Genomic DNA, 18,491 nt, shown 5'->3' on the forward strand with positions numbered 1-18,491 from the left:
TTAGGAGCCGAGTCAAAGCAGGAAGCAGAGGTAGAAGATTCTGACATGGTCCTGGTACGGTGGGGACATGATTCAAAGAAGAGGCAAGAGGGATAGAGAAAGGGGGACTGAATCAAGATAGAGTTAGTGGTTGATTGGTTGTGTGTGTGTGTGGGGGGGTGGTAGTGAGGAAGAGGGAGAAGTGTAGGATGACTTTCAGGTTTCACACTTGAATGATTGGGTGAATGGGGTGGTTCCAATAAAGGAGATGGGAAAACGCAATGTGGGTTTAGCTGGGTAGATGTTGAATTTGAGGAGCAGGTAGGATATTCAGTTGAGGATGCCATGTGAAGCTTGGGAATGGCGGAACTGGTGATAGCCCTGGAGTCTTCCTGTGGGTATGAGGAGAGAAAACCATCCTATAAGATCACTTGCATGGATCTGGCAGAGAGAAAGGAACAGTGTGTGGCTGCAGAAAGGACCCATGAAGGGGACTTAGGAGGACATGGTTGGCTAGTTCATTTGGCATATGGGGACCCCATTTGAGTTAAGCGCTACTGGTTTTCCAATGACTAAATGCAATATTTCACACTTATCCATGCAGATTTTAGGCCTTACAATCACATGATAGAAGTGCATTGGCATGTTGGGGATGGTACCTCAAAATCCCAAAGGACAGAAAAATCCATGGCTTTTTCTTCTTCAGCCCGAGGCACTGTCTTTCTGGGAATACTCCCATAGGGCCCGCCCATCAGTACCTTGTGTAGGGACAGAACGACAAGATGAAGCACGCAGAAAATACAAACACATGGAGACATTCATATACTGGGTGAAACATTTCCCTTCTCAGAGCAGGAAATACCTACTTTCTTCTTTAGATAACATTAATCACTTTCCTGGTTTTAGAACTATCACATACTCATTGTAGAAAATGTGAAAAAGTGCAGAAGAGCATTTAAAAAATTCCCTATCACTTGGGTGCCTGGGTGGCACAGTCATTCAAGCGTCTGGCTCTTGGTTTTGGCTCAGGTCGTGATCTCAGGGCTATGAGATGGAGCCCCAAATCCAGCTCTGTGCTCATCACGGAGTCTACTTGAGATTCTCTCTCCCTTTCCCTCTGCCCCTCCTGCTTGTGCTCTCTCTCTCTCAAATAAATAAATAATAAATAAATCTTAAAAAAAAATTCCCTATCACCTCCATATCCCAAAGATAATGACTGTTAGATATTCATATATTTCCTTACGGTTGCTTCTGAGTTTTATATATATTTTAGTCTGGTTATTTAGCTTAATATAATTTTATGACCAATCTTTATGGCCTATGGTATGTCTCAAAATAAAATGACTTCAAAATATTTAATCCCATATATCTATCATAAATTTACTTAACAAATCACCTGTTGTTGGACATTAGAATATTGCTAGTTCTTCACATGTACATAGTTCTTTTATTAATAACCTAATATATATGCCTGTTTTTGCATCCTTAATTCTAAAAAAATCAGAATTGTATGAAGTTTACATATTGATTTAGGAAGGATTGACTTCTTTTTTTTACGATATTAAGTTTTCCCTTCTAAGAACATATCCTCCTATGTATTCAGTCATATTTTGGTCCTGTAATGCTTGATGGTGTTCCTCACAGAAATCTTCTAATTTGTCAGATTTCCCTTGGAAAAGATCCCAGGCCAACACTCTGAAGACCTGGGATCTCATTCACTACAAACGTACTGTGTGACTTTGCACAAGTTGCTTATTCCTTTTCTGTCTCTCAATTACTCATCTATAGGTAGGGATGCACCTACATCCGTAATAAGATTATATCTGGGGGAATAGTGAGGAATACTATTTAAATGCAGGGTTCTTTTCTTTTTAAGATTTTATTTATTTATTTGAGAGAGAGACAGAGCATAGAGGCAGAGGGAGAAGCAGACTCCCTGCTGAGCAGGGAGCCCGACGTGGGGTTCGATCCCAGGATCCTGGGATCATGACCTGAGCCGAAGGCAGACGCTTAAGCGACTGAGCCACCCAGGCATCCCTAAATCCAGGGTTCTTAAAAAAAAATAAATTATGATACAATGCATTCTATTTCTCCCTTTTTTCAGGGTAAAGAAAAAAACTTACTAAGATGTTAATTCTCCACTGATCTTAAAGTAAAACAAAAGATAGAAAAATGTAGGATCCACTTCTTAATTTAGAAACACAAATATTTTGGGCGCCTGGGTGGCTCAGTTGGTTAAGCAACTGCCTTCGGCTCAGGTCATGATCCTGGAGTCCCTGGATCGAGTCCCGCATCAGGCTCCCTGCTCAGCAGGGAGTCTGCTTCTCCCTCTGGCCCTCCCCCCTCTCATGCTCTCTCTCTCATTCTCTCTCTCAAATAAATAAATAAAATCTTTAAAAAAAAAAAAAAGAAACACAAATATTTTGAGCACCCCCCTCCTGTTTGTTTGGCTGGATTGGCCTAGGGGATTGGAGGTGCCCCTCCCCACCCATGGGGCACAGGGGCCACCTGAGACCCTGGGTGGGCCACCAGGCTGCATGGCTGAGTAGGTGACCTCTTTGAGGAAGAACTGGCATCAGCCTTTCAGGAAGTGTGAGAAATGTGGAAAGACTCTGATGTCAGGGGACCATGCTGAGCATGAAGGCAAGCCTTACTGCAATCATCCCTGCTATGCTGCCATGTTTGGGCCCAAAGGCTTTGGGTGGGGTGGAGCTGAGAGTCCCACTTTCAAGAAAACCCAGGTCGTGGAAATGCTATCTCTGGCTGCCCATTGGGCCACTGCCCTTCCAGGCTGATTCCAGGCCTTATCACCAGGCACCCAGGGCTCCCCTCTAGACTCCCATGCCCTCAAAAAAGCTGAACACTCCAAAAAAAGGGAAAAAAAAGGAACACAAGTGTTTTGGTTCCATTCTTTGCCCTGAACTATCTGGGCAATGAATAGGAGTAGAGAACTTAAAATGAATGACTAATTCTTTGTCAAACAGAGAGTATTTGATTAATATAAATGAGGATGGTGGTCATAATAAGCCTCAACACTACCTAAAGATCTAGGAAGCTCTTGTCTTACCTCTGGGATGATAACGAGACCAAATATTAAGCCAAAAAGGACGAGGTTAACTCCGTACATCCATCGGAGAAAGATGAAATATGATGCCACAGAAGAACCAAAGTGACCTGGCATAAGAAAAGGCAGCAGGATTTACATGTTGTGGATGGAGGAAGGTAGCGCGACCAAGCACTTCGTGAGTGTGATGGATTCAGTTTGCACATCAGTCTGTGGAACGGATAGTCCAGATAAATAACCTGAGGCTATGTGGGGCTAACCAAACTACCTATGCTCCTGCAATCAGAAAATGAAGAAACACGATTTAAATCTTGGCCTGACTAGCTCAAAGCCCATTCTGTTTTCTAACACCACAGGACCTGTGAAATGATCTGACCAGCGGGTCAAGAACACCAAGCCCTTGGAAAGCTCTTTAGTAAACCAGCTAAACACAGCTACGCCAAAATACTCACTTTCAATGTCCTTGATCTTCATTTCCCAGGGTATACATTGAGTCTTGAAATTATCAAAGTCTCTCTTAAACTTGACCCACTTCTGAAATTAAACAGGTAATATACTCAGTTCATTAACATGGTGCCTTGGGGCCTGGAGGGACACACTGGAGGGACATGCTGACGTGTCAACACCAAAGTGCAGGAGCGGGGTGAGAGAGAAGCCAGCACAGCATAATGCCTTGTGTTTGTCTCTAGTGCTGATAAAATTTCATGTTTGGACAGTGTGTATATGAACTTAGGAATTCTGTATATACTTTTGGCTTGGGGGATCAAATTGGGTTAGCAACCTCTGATGCAACTTTTTTTTTTTTCATCTTAAAACAAACATTCAAGGGGGAAAAGAAATCTCACAACTCTCACATCCACATTTGGCAGACAGCCAAGTGCCTAAATCTGATAGGAACTGTTGCGCGCACCCAGCCATTTTGGAACTGGTAGAACCTCAACCCATGGCTTCCGTTCTTTTCCTGGTGAGAACAACAGCCTGGTTTTTTTTGTTCTTGTTTTTATTTTTCTGAAAGGAGTTAGGAAGGCATTTTGCTTCTTTCCACGGTCCCTTCCCAGCTCCAACACTCAGAGTTTGTACCAGTTGGAAACCTGAGTAGCTGTCTGTCTACTGATTGGGTGAAAATTTGTCAATCTCAAGGGGGTTGTTCTCCAAAAACCCTACTCCTTGGAAATACATCCATTTGGAACTTAAATAAAAAACTCATAAAAAACAGCGGACATGATCCTAAGATCAGTTTCTATTATTACAAAGGTCTAAGAACTTGCTCATGAAGGAAGTGAGGTTTCCTGTGTAAATTCACTAAAGGCTCAAAATGAAAATTTATCTGAAGGGATCAGATACGTTTCCAGAACTGCAGGCTTTGACTGTATCTTGATGGGATGATTGCTATACAAGGAAGGAAGCCACCTGTCGAAAAGGACGGTAGTCAAAGGTACAATAGAGAAGAGGAACATGTAAGCAAAAGCCTGGTTGATAACAATGGCAAAGCTATCCCTAAAACAGGAAGGGGTGTGGAGAATAACAGATGGTGGGCATTGGGCATTCCAGTCCCGCTGCTTTATCTACCTTCCCCAGCTCTGATTCCATGCTCAAAATTCATCGTTGGTGGCTTATTTGGCTTTCTATGTAAGTCTGTCTATAAAGGAAGCATTGCCCATCACCTGTGATGGGCTGTGAGTATTTTGGATTCTATGGTAGTGATTTGTGGTTGCAAGTTAATAGATTGGAATTGGGATTATGGTTTAGCTACCCACATAAAGTAACTCTACTATCAAAAAATAAAAGGTGCAGCTGATGTGAACTCTTCACATTGCCAGTTCTCTCATGGTTATTTCTCCTTGTAAATTAATAATTCAGCACCTGGTTTTACCTATCAGTCTCAGAAGCTTTATTAATATGAGTCTTCCCCCCGAGGGATGGATCCCCTGTCAGCGTGCTGATAAAATCAGTACAGGATATAGACTTGCAAGAACGAGGGCCAAGAGGGATAATGAACATTGCCAAGGGAGGCCCCTGGGGACAGCCTGCCAGTTAGTTGATCACTTGGCAACCATCTGACAGCCCCTCGAGGCTGTGGGCATCTTGGCCTGAAAAGTGATGCCCTGGAGGTGGGGCAGAGGCCGAGAAAGTCTTGGAGAAGCTCAGCATTGAAGCTCTTATCCTTCATTGGTTTAGAAAATCAGAAAACTGGGATGGAGCGTGGCCAGGAGAAGACCCCAGCTCCCTTCCTCAGAGCCACGTGAGATGGTAGCTGAGTCCTGGAACTGGGTTATTAAATGTGCAAGTTGTCTTGTTCTCCAGCTCTATATAGAAAAAGGATTTCAGATAGTGGGTGAACAAGATGCGGGCAAGCTACGCATTCTGTGAATGAAATCCAGATCTGAATGACTGAGACACCCAGTGAGGTCTGAGAAATAGTATTGCAGAACAAGGAAAAGGGGACAAGACTCTGCAATTTTTGAAAAGCATTTAGGCTACATAACTAATTTTGAGAAATGATTCACCATTCTTACAGGGATACAATAAATAGGGTTTCTAAGTAAAAGATAATTTGGGATTTTAAAAAGAACATAAGTGAAGTGTGGAAGGATACAAGGTAGCTAAGGCTCAGTAATCGAAGGAAAATAAGCATTAGATGTAATAAAGACTATAATTGAAACAGAAGAAAATGGATTCAATGATATTGGGAATAAACCTGAGAAATTTCTGAGGATGCAAAGAGAGAAAACAAAGAATTTAAAGCAACGAAGGAAGGTAAACACAGACAGGATTGACAGCCATCCTTTTCCTAGGGAAGAAGCTAGAACTATTTGCTAAACAGAATTATTTATTGAAAGTATATTTGAAGAGCACATTCCTCAGTTGGAGAAAAAAAAAGACATAAGCATGCAGTTAAGTGGTAAATAGTTTCTAGATAAAATTAATAAAATGACCCATGGATAGTCACCAGGCAATAAAACTGAAAAAAGGAGAAAAAAATAGTATTAGGAATAAAAAAGACCCAAACCCAACATATACAAAAAGTAATTCCAAAAATTATGGGACCACCATCTGCAACTTTTTGGCAATACATATGAAGATCTTAATGGAATGAATGGGTTTTGGGAAGAATATGAAATATCCAAACGTCCCCCAAGAAGAAGATAAAACTCAAATGCACCAATGAACAAAGAATACATGAAAAAACTCTCCAGGTGTTACATAAAAATGGATGATTTATCAAACAATGTGTCTGGGTTTGGGGCTTGGGAAATAAGATCTCAGTGCTTTAACCTCATCAGTTTTGTGAGTTTACAGTTCTTCACTGGAGAAGAAACAAATCTCAGATACACTGAAGTCCTTGCAGATAAATGGAGAGAAATTGACAGGAGACAGTTTCTATTCCTGGACAAATTAGCTGGTCGGCTTGACCTCGCACTGAGGATTCTGGGGAGCTAAACAGAAATGGAGAACCTGGGCAGGTGCCTGGGATGGTCACCTGGGTTCAGAGGCTGAGCAAGCCCTTCCGAGGGTTTGGCTTGCTGCCTCTGCACCACCCACCTTAGCCACCAGCATCCTATAGGCATAGAGTCGCTTGCCTTTCCCCTTTCCCAAGACTCCTTCGTACTTCTCCACAAATTCTTGGGCCTCCCTGGTTAGAAAAAAAAAAGGGGGGGGGAGGGTGGTAGAGGCAGAACTTCAATTAGCACCAAACGAAAAGAAATCTCAACTATGAGAGAGCGTGTGTGTATGTGGCTGAAAGCCTGAGTGTTTTTATACCCCTAGTTAGAATGTAAGCTCCGTGAAGGCAGGGTATTTTGTCTGTTTCGTTCATGGAAGTTTCCCAAATGCCCTCTGGGCCCTTCCAGAGAATCCAGGATAATCTCCCTATTTTAAATTCAGGAATTTTCATTCCATCTGCCAAGTCCCTTTTGCCATTCATGGGTGTGCCACCAGGGGCCAGTCGTGGGGGCCAAAATTCTGCCTACAGGTGCCTACAATGTATTAAGCACTATTCTTAGCATTTGGCCCTTAAGGGACCTTAAACCCAGAAGAGAGAGAGAATCAGAGAGAGAGAGGCAGACGTGGCAGAGGGGGAAGTCAGAGAAATTAGAAGCAAGAGAATTCTCCACCCTCTGTTGCTGGGTCCCTCGAGAGGAAGCCACATGGAAAGCAAGAGAAGGAAGCAAATTCTGCCAAAAACCAGGGAGCTTGGAAGAAGACCTCTAGCCCCACAAGGGAAACTCAGCGCTGCTGATATCTTGATTTTAGCGGGGTGAGACCCTGCGCAGGGAATCCAACCATGCCACAGCTGGATTTCTGACCAGCCCACTGTGAGCTGGTAGCTAAAGGAGTATCGTCTTTTTTTTTTTTTTTTTAAGATTTTATTTATTTATTTGAGACAGAGAGAATGAGAGAGAGAGAGCACATGAGAGGGGGGAGGGTCAGAAGGAGAAGCAGACTCCCTGCCGAGCAGGGAGCCCGATGCGGGACTCGATCCAGGGACTCCAGGATCATGACCTGAGCCGAAGGCAGTCACTCAACCAACTGAGCCACCCACGCGCCCCTAAAGGAGTATCGTCTTAAACAGTTATATTTGTGGCCCATTTGTTGCAGCAGCAATAGAAACAGACACAGCAAAACAGGTGAAGGGGACGAAGGGGTAAAAAATTCCACTTATAAAATAAATAAGTCATGGGGATGTAAAGTACAGCCTAGGGAATATAGCCAATAATATTGTAATACCGTTGAATAGTGACAGATGGTAGCTAGACTTATCGTGGTGAGCATTGCGTGATGTATACACAAGTGGAATCACGCTGTTGCGCACCTGAAATGAATGTAATACTGTATGTCAACTCTACTTCAGTAAAGAAGAGGAAAATGAATACAGCATTCAGTAGACATTTGTGGACTGCATGAATGTTGAATGAGGGAGTGAATATATCCCGGGAAGGCTGGATGAGAAACCCGTGGATCAGTTTGTCTATTACGTATTCTGGGTGGTGTGCTGGGGCTGGTGAGAACGGGCTCCTGAGCACCCAGTGTTAAATATTCAGGAACTTGGCCACCCAGCTGTTAAGCTGTTGGTTGCTTGAAACTGGCCACGGTGGGAGTATTTAGACCATGGAAATCAGCAAAGGCTGCAAATCAGGCCCCCTTCATCGCAGCCCCCAGAGAGCCAGTTTTTCAGCAGCCCCTGGATAAAGCCGCACAAACGGAGGAGGATTCATTGCAGGGTGGCCAGGAGAGGGCGCTGTGGAGCTGCGTGTCGGGGCCAGGGCTACAGCCCGCACTGTCTGCTACGCGATCCCTATCCCACCTCCAAAGCGTATGTGCAGGCAGATCAAGCGTCAAAGTCACATTCGAACCTCAGGTTAATCTTGAAGCTGGTTTTATTCCGATGTCTCTCTATTAATGAGGGTGACTGTCTAGCTCCCGAGCCCCTGGGGTCAAAAGCTGGTCTGTAGGGGATTAAGGCTCCTTAATGGGATCAGCTCCCTGTTTGCCCCCAAGGCCATGTCCTGGCAGTTAGTTATCTGTGGCTACCAACACAGCCATGCCACAAAAAAAATGTTTTCATGAAATTTGCATTTTTGTTCTCTTCCTGTATTTTACAAGTGAGCAGAGGCTCCTAAGCCCTTGGAGTTTGTGAATTTAAATGCACCCACTTTTGGGGCACCTGGGTGGCTCAGTCAGTTGAGCGTCCGACTCTTGGTTTTGGCTCAGGTCATGATCTCCTGGGCCGTGGGATCGAGCCCCACCTGATCGGGCTCTGCGCTCAGTGGGGAGTCTGCTTGGAGATTCTCTCCCTCTGCCCCTCTCCCCAGTCTCTCTAGAATAAATAAATAAATCTTTAAATGTGCCAGCTTTTAAGATTTGGGGACTTCAAGTGAGAATTCTCCAAAGAGCCAGCTCATGTTCCTGAGCCATTGGGCCCGGCAGCAAATGCTTTTCTTCTTAATATCTGGACCCCCAGAGAGCCCTCTGGAGAACAGAGGGCCGTGCCCAGCACTGGGTACAAACATTGAGGACCATTCACTATGAAAAGCTCCCCCGGTTTAAGAATTTTGGTGGACACAGCAAGCTTTTCTGGATACAGTGAAGATACGGAAATAGTAACAACTAACTTTTTTCAGCAAACTCCTTTTTAAACATGTTACCTATAATCCAGACTGTCCCATTCTTCCTTACCAGAGAGTATTTGGTTTATGGAAACATCAGCTCCTGCCCGGTGCTTCCCGATTGTTGCAAATCTTACTTCTGTAAGGTGCTTCTGTCCCCAACTTGTCACCAAGTGTCCTTTGAAAAGGGAACTTCCCGCAAACTCGCCTCTCTTTTTTCCTCAAACCTGACGGGGTGTGGTAAATGCAGTGAAAAGGCAAGAGAGGAGGCATCCCGTTTTGAGGAAGCTTTTAGGGGTGTGGATCTCAAGGTCACTTTTGGCAGGTGATGATTAACCCCTCAGGCCCCTCCAGCACTCAGCAGAGGAGGTAGTTACTGAAGAAAAGGCTTTCAGGCGCAGAGACAACCCAGACCACACTTCAGAATCCCCCCCACGTTTGCCTCCTGGAAGACCCTCTTTGTGAGTAAAGTGAACACAAGTTTGGAAAACACGGTTAGGATGGCCAGTGATGGGGGCGCCTGGGTGGCTCAGTCGTTAAGCGTCTGCCTTCGGCTCAGGTCATGATCCCAGGGTCCTGGGATCGAGCCCCACATCGGGCTCCCTGCTCAGTGGGAAGCCTGCTTCTCCCTCTCCCATTCCCCCTGCTTGTGTTCCTGCTCTCGCTATCTCTTGCTCTGTCAAATAAATAAATAAAATCTTTAAAAAAATAATAAAATCTTTGCCAGCTAATCCCAGCACCCATGTCATCTTGGTGTTAGCATCTTTAGTTGTCTTTTATCATTCAGCTTGGGATCTTCCTGGTTCTTGGTACGATGAGTGATTTGCAGTTGAAGCCTGGATACTTTGGATATTATAAGACTCTGGATCTTGTTGAAATGTTCTGCTTTAGCAGAATCCTCTGCCACTGCTTCAGTGAGTGAAAGGGATGCTGTCTGGTTACTTCCAGGTGGAAGTCCATGCTCCTCACTCGGCCCGCTTTGGCATCCGAGGCTGGGTAGGAGTTCTTCATTACTGTTGAGCAAGGATGGGAGTTCAGGCTTCCAACCAGGTTCTCCTCACATCTTCCTGGCTAGGAGGGATGACTTGTTACTTCCAGGTGGTGGTGAAAGTCCAGACTCGCCTGTGGCTTGCACAGACACCAGAGGGAGAGGGAGGGTTCCTTACTGCCCAGTGGGGAGGAAAGTCCCTGCTCCCCACTCAACCTCTTCTGATACCACTCTGGTGGGGGCCCTGGGGGCACCAGTTATAACCTGGTAAGGGAGGAAATCTAGGCTTCCCCACTTGGCCTTTGCTGCCAGGGGCAGGGATGGGGCTGCTGTTCTGTTTGTGGGGCTTGGCTAGAGTAGGATTGTTAATGCCTAAGAGTTTTCTGTCTTGCCAGACTGTCCCTTTCCTGGTCCTTTGACTAGAGAGAGCAGATTTTTCTTGAGGTGTTTTTTTTGTCTGTGTGTGTCTGTCCGTGTTTCTGGGTTGCCAGCTTCTCTAATATCCAGTCTGGGAAATAGAGGGCAAGAAGAAAACCCCAGAACTCAGTGCCTGATCAATCCTTTGGTCCTGAGGTCCTTAACCAGACCATCTTCTTCTGTCCACCTTTCTGAGTCTTCTTATGTTTGCTTTACAGATAATGTCCAGGGTTTTAGTTGTACTCAGTGGGAAAAATAGGCAGAAGAATATCTACCCCATCTTCCTGGAAGTGGAATTCTTCAGATCTCTCTGAAGAAAGCAAGCAGCTTGGGTAATTTTCTAAGATATCAGGCTTCTGATAAAGTTGAGGGACACACCTGATTAATTCTATGGTTAAAGCAAACATCCCTGACTCATGGGGCCTAGAAGCTCTTTTGCCAACATCATGGCCTATCTTGTGTTTTTAATGATACCTTTTGCAATATCTTCTCTGATCCATCTTTGTTCCCCTCCTCCCCTCCTCCCCACAGTGTCTGGCACAGAAGATGGTCAAGCCTTAATAATGGCAAGAACTACTATTTACCAATTGCACACCACGTGCTGGACACTTAATACAAATATTTTGAATTGGTCTGAACAACTCTACAAGGTAGATATTAATTTTTTTAAATCTAATTATTTGACAGAGAGAGACACAGCGAGAGAGGGAACACAAGCAGGGGGAGTGGGAGAGGGAGAAGCAGGCTCCCTGCAGAGCAGGGAGCCCAATGTAGGACTCTATCCCAGGACCCTGGGATCATGACCTGAGCTGAAGGCAGTCGCTTAACCAACTGAGCCACCCAGGCGCCCTAGATATTAATTATTATTCCCATTTTGTAAATGAGGAAGGTGAGGCTCAGAGGGCTTCTTAAGGGAAGGAAATCATCCTGAGGGGCACTGACTAGCCAGCCAAAGCCACCTGGATGCGGCAGGGGTGGGAGTGCAGGCTTGCCCCAGTTCACCATCGGTGTTCTTCATGCGTTACAGTCCTTCCTCGGTTGTCCCAACAACTATGCCCACGTCAGCCAGCCGCCTGAGTGGGCCAGAGACTGGGGTCTCCACACCATTGCTTCTGAAAAAAAGATGTAGGGACGCCCGAGTGGCTCAGTCAGTTAAGCGTCCGACTCTTGATTTTGGCTCAGGTCATGATGTCAGAGTTGTGAGATTGAGCCCTGGGTCGGGTTCCGCGCTCAGTGTGAGTTTTCTTGGGATTCTCTCTCTCCTTCTCCCTCTGCCTCTCCCCAAGCTCTCTCTAAATAAATAAATAAAATCTTAAAAAATAAAAATAAAAATAAAAAAAGAAGATGTAGCCTGGGAATGCTGTTTGCAAGGGAAAACCTCACTGCCGGAAAAGGAAGTCATAGAGGATGCAAAGGGATACATCCTAAAATGTTTAGTAATTCTAGAGAAACGGTTACCAATGAAGAGTGCAGGCTGGAGCCAGAATCCCTGAGTTCAAACGCTAACTGAGCCACTTAACTCACCTTGCAAACCGGGGGCAAATGACTTGATTGCTCTGTGTCTCAATTTGCTCATCAGTACATGGGGGACAATAAGAATAGTCCCTGTATCACAGGGTGGCTGTAAGGATGAAGTGGGCTGTGACACACACCAGCACTCAGAACAGTGTCTGGTACACAGTGAGCCCTCAGCAAGTGGAGGCAATTTATCAAAAAGAAAGAATCGTGAAAGATGAATGAGACATAGCTCTGCAGAGCAGAGCATCCAGTCGAGTGAGGACACAGTGCCTTGGGGATCAGAGGGGCAATAAATAACTCAGCCTGCATGTGGGGAGGGCAGTGGGGAGCTTCCCTGAAGAGGGGACATTGGCCCGAGTCTTATGGGGCGTGTGGGAATTAGCCAGGGTGGGCTGGCAGAAAGCAAAATCGAGGCAGAGGCGCCAGCTTGCTTGGAGATGCAGAGGCTCCCTGGCCTTAGACTTTGAGTCTGGGAGGAGGAGTCTGGGGAGAGGGAAGAGGAAGGAGGGAGGCCTGCAAGGGAGAGGCCAGTGTTGGCTGAGGATCCCTGCCCCAGGGACAGATGCATGGGTCTGTTTGGCTTCCCAGGCTTTAGCCACTTCCCACTCACCCCAAGAGCAGGAGCTCTGCCCTCGGGCTGGAGGAGATGTCAGACTTCTCCTCTGGGCAGCTGGACAGCCCTCAGGAATTTTCCCAGTCCCTGCAACTTCTAGCCGGTGGGAGATCTCATTTCCATAAGCACCTCAGTCGCTCTTTTTCCACTGTTAATAAAAGATGTGTTCAGGTGACACCTGAGTGGGGGTGAGGTTCCGCGAGGGTGACGGATGGCTGTTCTGCGTCCCCCTGACAGGAAGAAGAACCTGGCCCCGACGGACTAGAGAGAAGAGTCTCAGAAAAAGGGGCTGAGAAGGCAGACAGCCACTGCCTAGAGCTGTCCCTGCCACCCGAGCTGTAGCTGCTAGCCACATGGGATGATTTAATTGAAACAAATTATTATTATTATTATTATTTTTAATAAAACCAAAACCATCTGTGTCTTGGTCACATTCACTACTCTTCAAGCGCTTACTGGCCACCTGCGGCTATCGGCTGCGGTATTAGTTCGGATTTAGAGCACTCCCATCATGCCCAGCACTTGTGGGTCCGCACTGGCCGGTGGGCACCACCGGGACGCATTTCTTCCTGTGGCTGCGTAGGACACGATGTAATAATTTGCTGGCATGGAGTAAGCTCTGTTTACCAGAACCCTGTCCCGTGTCCGTGCGGCCAGCATCTTGGCGGCACCTCTCGGGGGCAAACCGTGAGGCCCAATGTGTCCAAACACAGCTGCCAAATTGTTCGACGTAATAGAGGGTGAGGCATTTGACTTGAGTGATGGGAAACTCATGTGTGAGAGGAGCCAGGGAAAAGGGCTTCATAAAGAGGGAAGGGGAGAGGGAGTGCCTCCCCAACCCTGTGGCAGGAACTTGGGGGGAAATGGTAATGTTGGATGGGTTTTGTTTCAGGTTTTTTTTAAGTAGAAAACCAGAAGTTAAGCAATGTGACTCCTGCAGCAGGGACGTGAGACTCATAAAATGCTTGGGGTGCTGGCCTTTTGTATGGAAGCCGGAGCTGAAAACAGGAGTCAGCGCCTTGGGTATGAGGCCTGAACAATATTCACGGAGCATTATGGCAAGCTTGGTCCGGGGTCAGGCACTCGGGCCACGAGAGTAGCTGAGACAGACCCACTCCCTGCTCCCCTGGCCCCCCACCCCATACACACAGGGAGCCGTTCTGGGGGCCTAAAGAACACGGAGGGAGTTCTGAACTTGTCGAGGTGGGGGGGTGCCACAGAAAGCCCCCCAAGGAAGGCATGTCTGTCTTGGGTTGTGAGGGAGGCACAGAAGCCACCGGATGAAGGGGAAGGGATGCGGGACCGAGGGAGGTCGGGCAGCACGGAAAGGTTGGCTCTAGGCCAGACTGCCATGATCCTCTCTGTCTCTCCCGCCAGACCCTGTTCGGTGCTGGTCAATGGCAGGGTCTCCATCAACAGCCCCCCACTCAGGCTTCTCTGGGCTCTAACAGCCCCCCACTCACGCACTGTGCTTGTGTTGGGGAGCGAAGGGACCAAAGCAAAGCGGGAGGGTGAATCCCCCTTCCTGTCAAGTCTTCTTGGGGCCGAGAAGGGGAAGGGGCTCTGGGGCCATCGGAAGGACCTGAGCCTTTTGGACATCAAAAGGCCCTGGTCGATCACCACCCACTCACCTGAGCTCCCTAAGCTTTTTCGCCATGGGCCAGGGCTTGTTCCGCATGGTGGCAATGAGCTTCTTCTTGTCTTCTACCTGCTCCAGGATCCGGGCCCGTTCCTCCTCTGACAAAGTCTCCGCTCCAGAAGCACTGGAGGCCAAGGAGGGTGGTCTGGAGGCAGAGCCAGGGCAGAGCAAGGGAGAGTGAAAAGCTGGCAAGTGTCTTCAGGTGCTCTGTGGAATGCAGAGAAGCCCACAGGCAAGGCGGGTGGGCTGTGTTCCCTGGCCCTCCCAGCCCTGACCACCCCTCAGAGGCCCGTGCCTGCCCAGAAGCCCTCAGTGACTCCCCTCACCTGTCAGAAGAAGCCACCGCTCTGTCCTGTAGCCCAAAACACCGGGACAGTTGCCTCCTCCGACTCCATTTCTCTGAGTCCTCTGCACCCACCACATTCGAGCACAACTCTCTGCTCAGTAGAAATATAACCCGAGCCACATGTTGTAATTTAAAAATTTCTAGTAACCACATTAAAATGACAAAAGGAGATGGGCAAGTTAATTTTAATAATACATCTCACTGAATGCAATGTGTCAAAAATTGTCATTTTAACCTGCAACCCATATAAAAATTATTAATGAGATATTTTATATTCTTCTTGTACTGTCTTCAAAATCTGGTGCTCATCCCACAACCACTGTGCATGTCAAATCAGACATCAACTTTTCCTCGAACATATTTGATCTGTATCTGGGATTTCATAAAATTTGTAGTTGAAATGGTAGATTCACATACCCAGGTTGTTTTAGACATACTTAAAAGTTTCCCAACAAATGAGTCAAGTAGCAAAAGGTCACTTCCCTTTGACATTTGCATCTGCATTGACAACAGCAGTTTGCCTTTTATTTTTAAGAGGAAATGCACTGGCTTCAAAGTTAAATTGATCTCAAAGCTACAGCTGTCTGTCCGAGTTAAGTAGATTCACAAACTCCTGTGTCAACCCAGTAGTATTAACACTGAATTAAAAAGAAAGGAAATTAGGGCGCCTGGGTGGCTCAGTCGTTAAGCGTCTGCCTTCGGCTCAGGTCATGATCCCAGGGTCCTGGGATCGAGTCCCACATCGGGCTCCCTGCTCGGCAAGAAGCCTGCTTCTACCTCTCCCATTCCCCTTGCTTGTGTTCCTGCTCTCGCTGTCTCTCTCTCTCTGTCAAATAAATAAATAAATAAAATCTTTAAAAAAAAAGAAAGGAAATTAGAAATTCAGCGCCTTGGTCGAGTTGGCCACAGTTCAAGGGTTCAGCCCGCCGGCTGGTGGGGACGGCACTGGACGGCACAGGGAGGGGCAGCTTCCAGCTGGAACCCTTCTCCCCATGTGAGGAGCCTCAGCATCTCACAGACAAGACGATGTGTTCGCCTTCCACAAAATCCTAGTTCTTGTGTGTGCTCCTTACAGCATCCTTCACTCGCAGACTCAGTGACTCTGGGAGGGACACCAGCCCCCCGAGGTGAGGGGGGTGCAGGAAAAAGCCAGGCCCCAGCTGCCTTCTTAGCAAGTTCCATAAACGGAAACACCAGGATGTGGGCTTGGGTTAGAGAACAATTTACAGCAGCGCCTGTGAGTCTTAATTTCTGAGGAATTCGAACCCTTCACTGCTGGGAACCCTTGGGCACATCCCATGATGGTTGCCTTTGAGTCTTTCCACAGGGGTTCCCTCAGTCTGGGGTTGGGGAGCATTCGGTCATTGCTTGTTCAAATGCCACCTGTACTTGGACGACCGGCTGGAATGCTTACCTTCTCCGTGGAGGAACCTTGATGTCCCAGTGCCCCCCCAAGAAGGCATTTCATTAAATCCTTTCTCAGATACATATTGCTTTCTGCCTTGTCTTGTGATGACTGATGCCCATGGCCTATCTCCACTGCTAGACTGTCAGCAGCTGGGAACAGGACTGAGTCTTTTCTGTCTCTCTATGCCCTGCCACTGCATTCAGCTGACTTTGCATCTGCCATCCAGATATCTGCGGTCTGTTTGGCGGGGGGCAGCCTCCCTCTAAAGTTCAGGACACTCCAGGGCCCAATCAACGTGCATTCAAGTTCTCTTTAAATTGCTAAGGGCACCATGCTTTCTTTACCCCTTCAGCTGATGTCCAAGGACAATCAGACAGTAGACAAAAGCCCCAACCAAGCCAGGAATGGCTGGCATGACAGAAAAAATCAGTGGGCCCTTTTGAGGGCCACGGTTCCCACTGTAAAGGTGGAGCGGTCCGGTGGAAGAGCCTAGAGCCCTGTGGGAAGGAACATCATCTTCACCATAACACCAATTCCTTCAACTATTTCAAAAGCCTCCCCAGCCATTATCAACAGGGATTCTTAAAACATCCCAAGCAGTGAGTAAAGCCAAAAAGGGAGGACAAGAGAAGCTGATGTCCCATCAAAATTTGTAGCCAAGAATGGAACTGATTGGAATCCCTGAAGGTCCTCTAGATCAAAGCCACATATCACAGAAGAGGACACAGGTCCAGATTGGGGAAATGGTGTGCTTAAATTCTATGATGATTGCTAAATCCAATTTTGTTCGTTTCTCTCAGTGCTTCTTCCAGAGCTGTGGTGAGCCACCAGCTGAGATTCAGGAGACTTGGGATCTTATCCCACCTGGCTGCCATGTCACCTCCCCGCTCAGTGCTTCCTGCCAGACAGGGGGCCCTGGATCTGAGAGTACCCAGTGGCCAGTCCACCTGGGATGACCAAGATCCTCATCCCATTTCTGCCCCAGATGGGGAAGGCAGGGTAGTGGACAGGCAGGGACAAACAGAAGCAGATGAGAGTGGGGTCACCTATACCAGGGGAGGGGACCTCAGCCCTTCATCAGGGGAGGGAGAGGGGCCACAGGAGAGGAGGGTGCCCATCAGAAAACGCACCTGAACCAGAATCACAACATACCTGTGTTTCTTTGGCTGCTTCCACATCTCCTCCTTCCTTGACACCTCCTTTTCCTTCTTTGGGGGAGCTCTCTGCTTCTTGAGGGAAGCCCTCCCATCTCTCTTCCTCCTCCCCTCGAAGGTCCTCTCTGCGGAGCTCCGCCCCTGCTCCCCCAGCTCCTCTAGGTGTCTCCTGCGCTCTGCCTGCTTCCTCCGGGGAGACCCTGGCCTTGGGCTGCCCCCGGCCGGCTCCTTCTGGCCAGGCTGAGCTCCACGCCTGCCCGCCACACCTTCGACTCTGGCAGCCTGCTTCCTTGCGGGTCTCCTCCCGGACCTGTCACCTGCAGGGACAGGAAAGGGACAGTTCTGGCCTCGCTGGCCTCCACCGCAGGAAAATGCCCCCAGCTGTGAGGAATCAGATGTCCAAGATGCTTCCTGGAGCTTGTTGGCTCCAAAGGCCACTTCTTTGGAGACTCTGGTTTGGGATGAGAATTAATGTCTCCCTCCTCTGACAACTTGGCATTACCATGCTCTTGCCTAAACCTCAGGTAGAAACCGAGGCACATGCCTTTCCTCTTCTTGGGTGTGTAGTTCCTTGGGGTCAGAACTGAGTCATCTCCAGAGCCCCAGGGCCAGCCAAGCATGGTTCTCTGTTTGGCAAGCCTGGACCACTGGCAAGGAAGGGCTGGGCAGTTTCCTTTCCCCAGGAGCTGCTGCCTGACGTGTCCCTGCTTTTGAGTGTGTGTGTATGTTTGTAAGCCATGACTTCGTGGCATTGGCCAATGGCCTGGTTGGACAGAATCAACAGTATGAAATTTCCTCAACAGTTTGCCCAACAGCTACACTAAGTACAACTCTTTGTATAAGCATTTACAAATTAAATGCAGGGAAATTATCGTGCAGTTCTGGTATTAATAACCAACGTCTCCACCACTTAGTAGCTGGGTGTCTTTGAACAGGTCACTTGACTGCTCTGAGTCTCAGCTCATCTCTATCATGGGGGATGTTCATCTTACTCCATTAGCTTGTTAATGAACACAGAACAGTGACTAGAACAATGACTGACATCCGAGAATGGATGTCATTACCCTAATACTTTTACCCAGAAATAAGATATTTTTTGCTTATAGGAAAAACACAGGTTTCGAGCTAGATTGCTTTGCCTGAAAAGATCATTTCTATCATTTTTTATCTCTGTGACCACAGATAAATTACTTTTCTGCACCTCAGCTTCCTCATCTGTAAAATAGCTCTAGAAGCTCCCATTTCCTTATGTGGCTGA

General features: G+C 47.3%; 1 protein-coding gene across 1 annotated transcript in view; it reads right to left on the reverse strand.

Moving 5' to 3' along the window:
- TMC2 (transmembrane channel like 2) overlaps nucleotides 1-18,491 on the reverse strand; it is a 61,870-nt gene that overhangs the window by 32,794 nt on the left and 10,585 nt on the right. The window contains exons 2-7 of the mRNA XM_045886232.2: nucleotides 17,232-17,550; nucleotides 14,318-14,470; nucleotides 6,587-6,677; nucleotides 3,496-3,577; nucleotides 3,047-3,153; nucleotides 639-737 (exon numbers count right to left, since the gene is read on the reverse strand). Coding sequence (XP_045742188.1) covers nucleotides 639-737; nucleotides 3,047-3,153; nucleotides 3,496-3,577; nucleotides 6,587-6,677; nucleotides 14,318-14,470; nucleotides 17,232-17,550 — 851 coding nt within the window. The remainder of the gene's footprint in view (nucleotides 1-638; nucleotides 738-3,046; nucleotides 3,154-3,495; nucleotides 3,578-6,586; nucleotides 6,678-14,317; nucleotides 14,471-17,231; nucleotides 17,551-18,491) is intronic.

This window comes from Mirounga angustirostris, unplaced genomic scaffold (genome assembly GCF_029215605.1).
Source record: "Mirounga angustirostris isolate CCGP_5_RB_7025 unplaced genomic scaffold, mMirAng1.0.hap1 SCAF_10, whole genome shotgun sequence".
NCBI lineage: Eukaryota > Metazoa > Chordata > Mammalia > Carnivora > Phocidae > Mirounga > Mirounga angustirostris.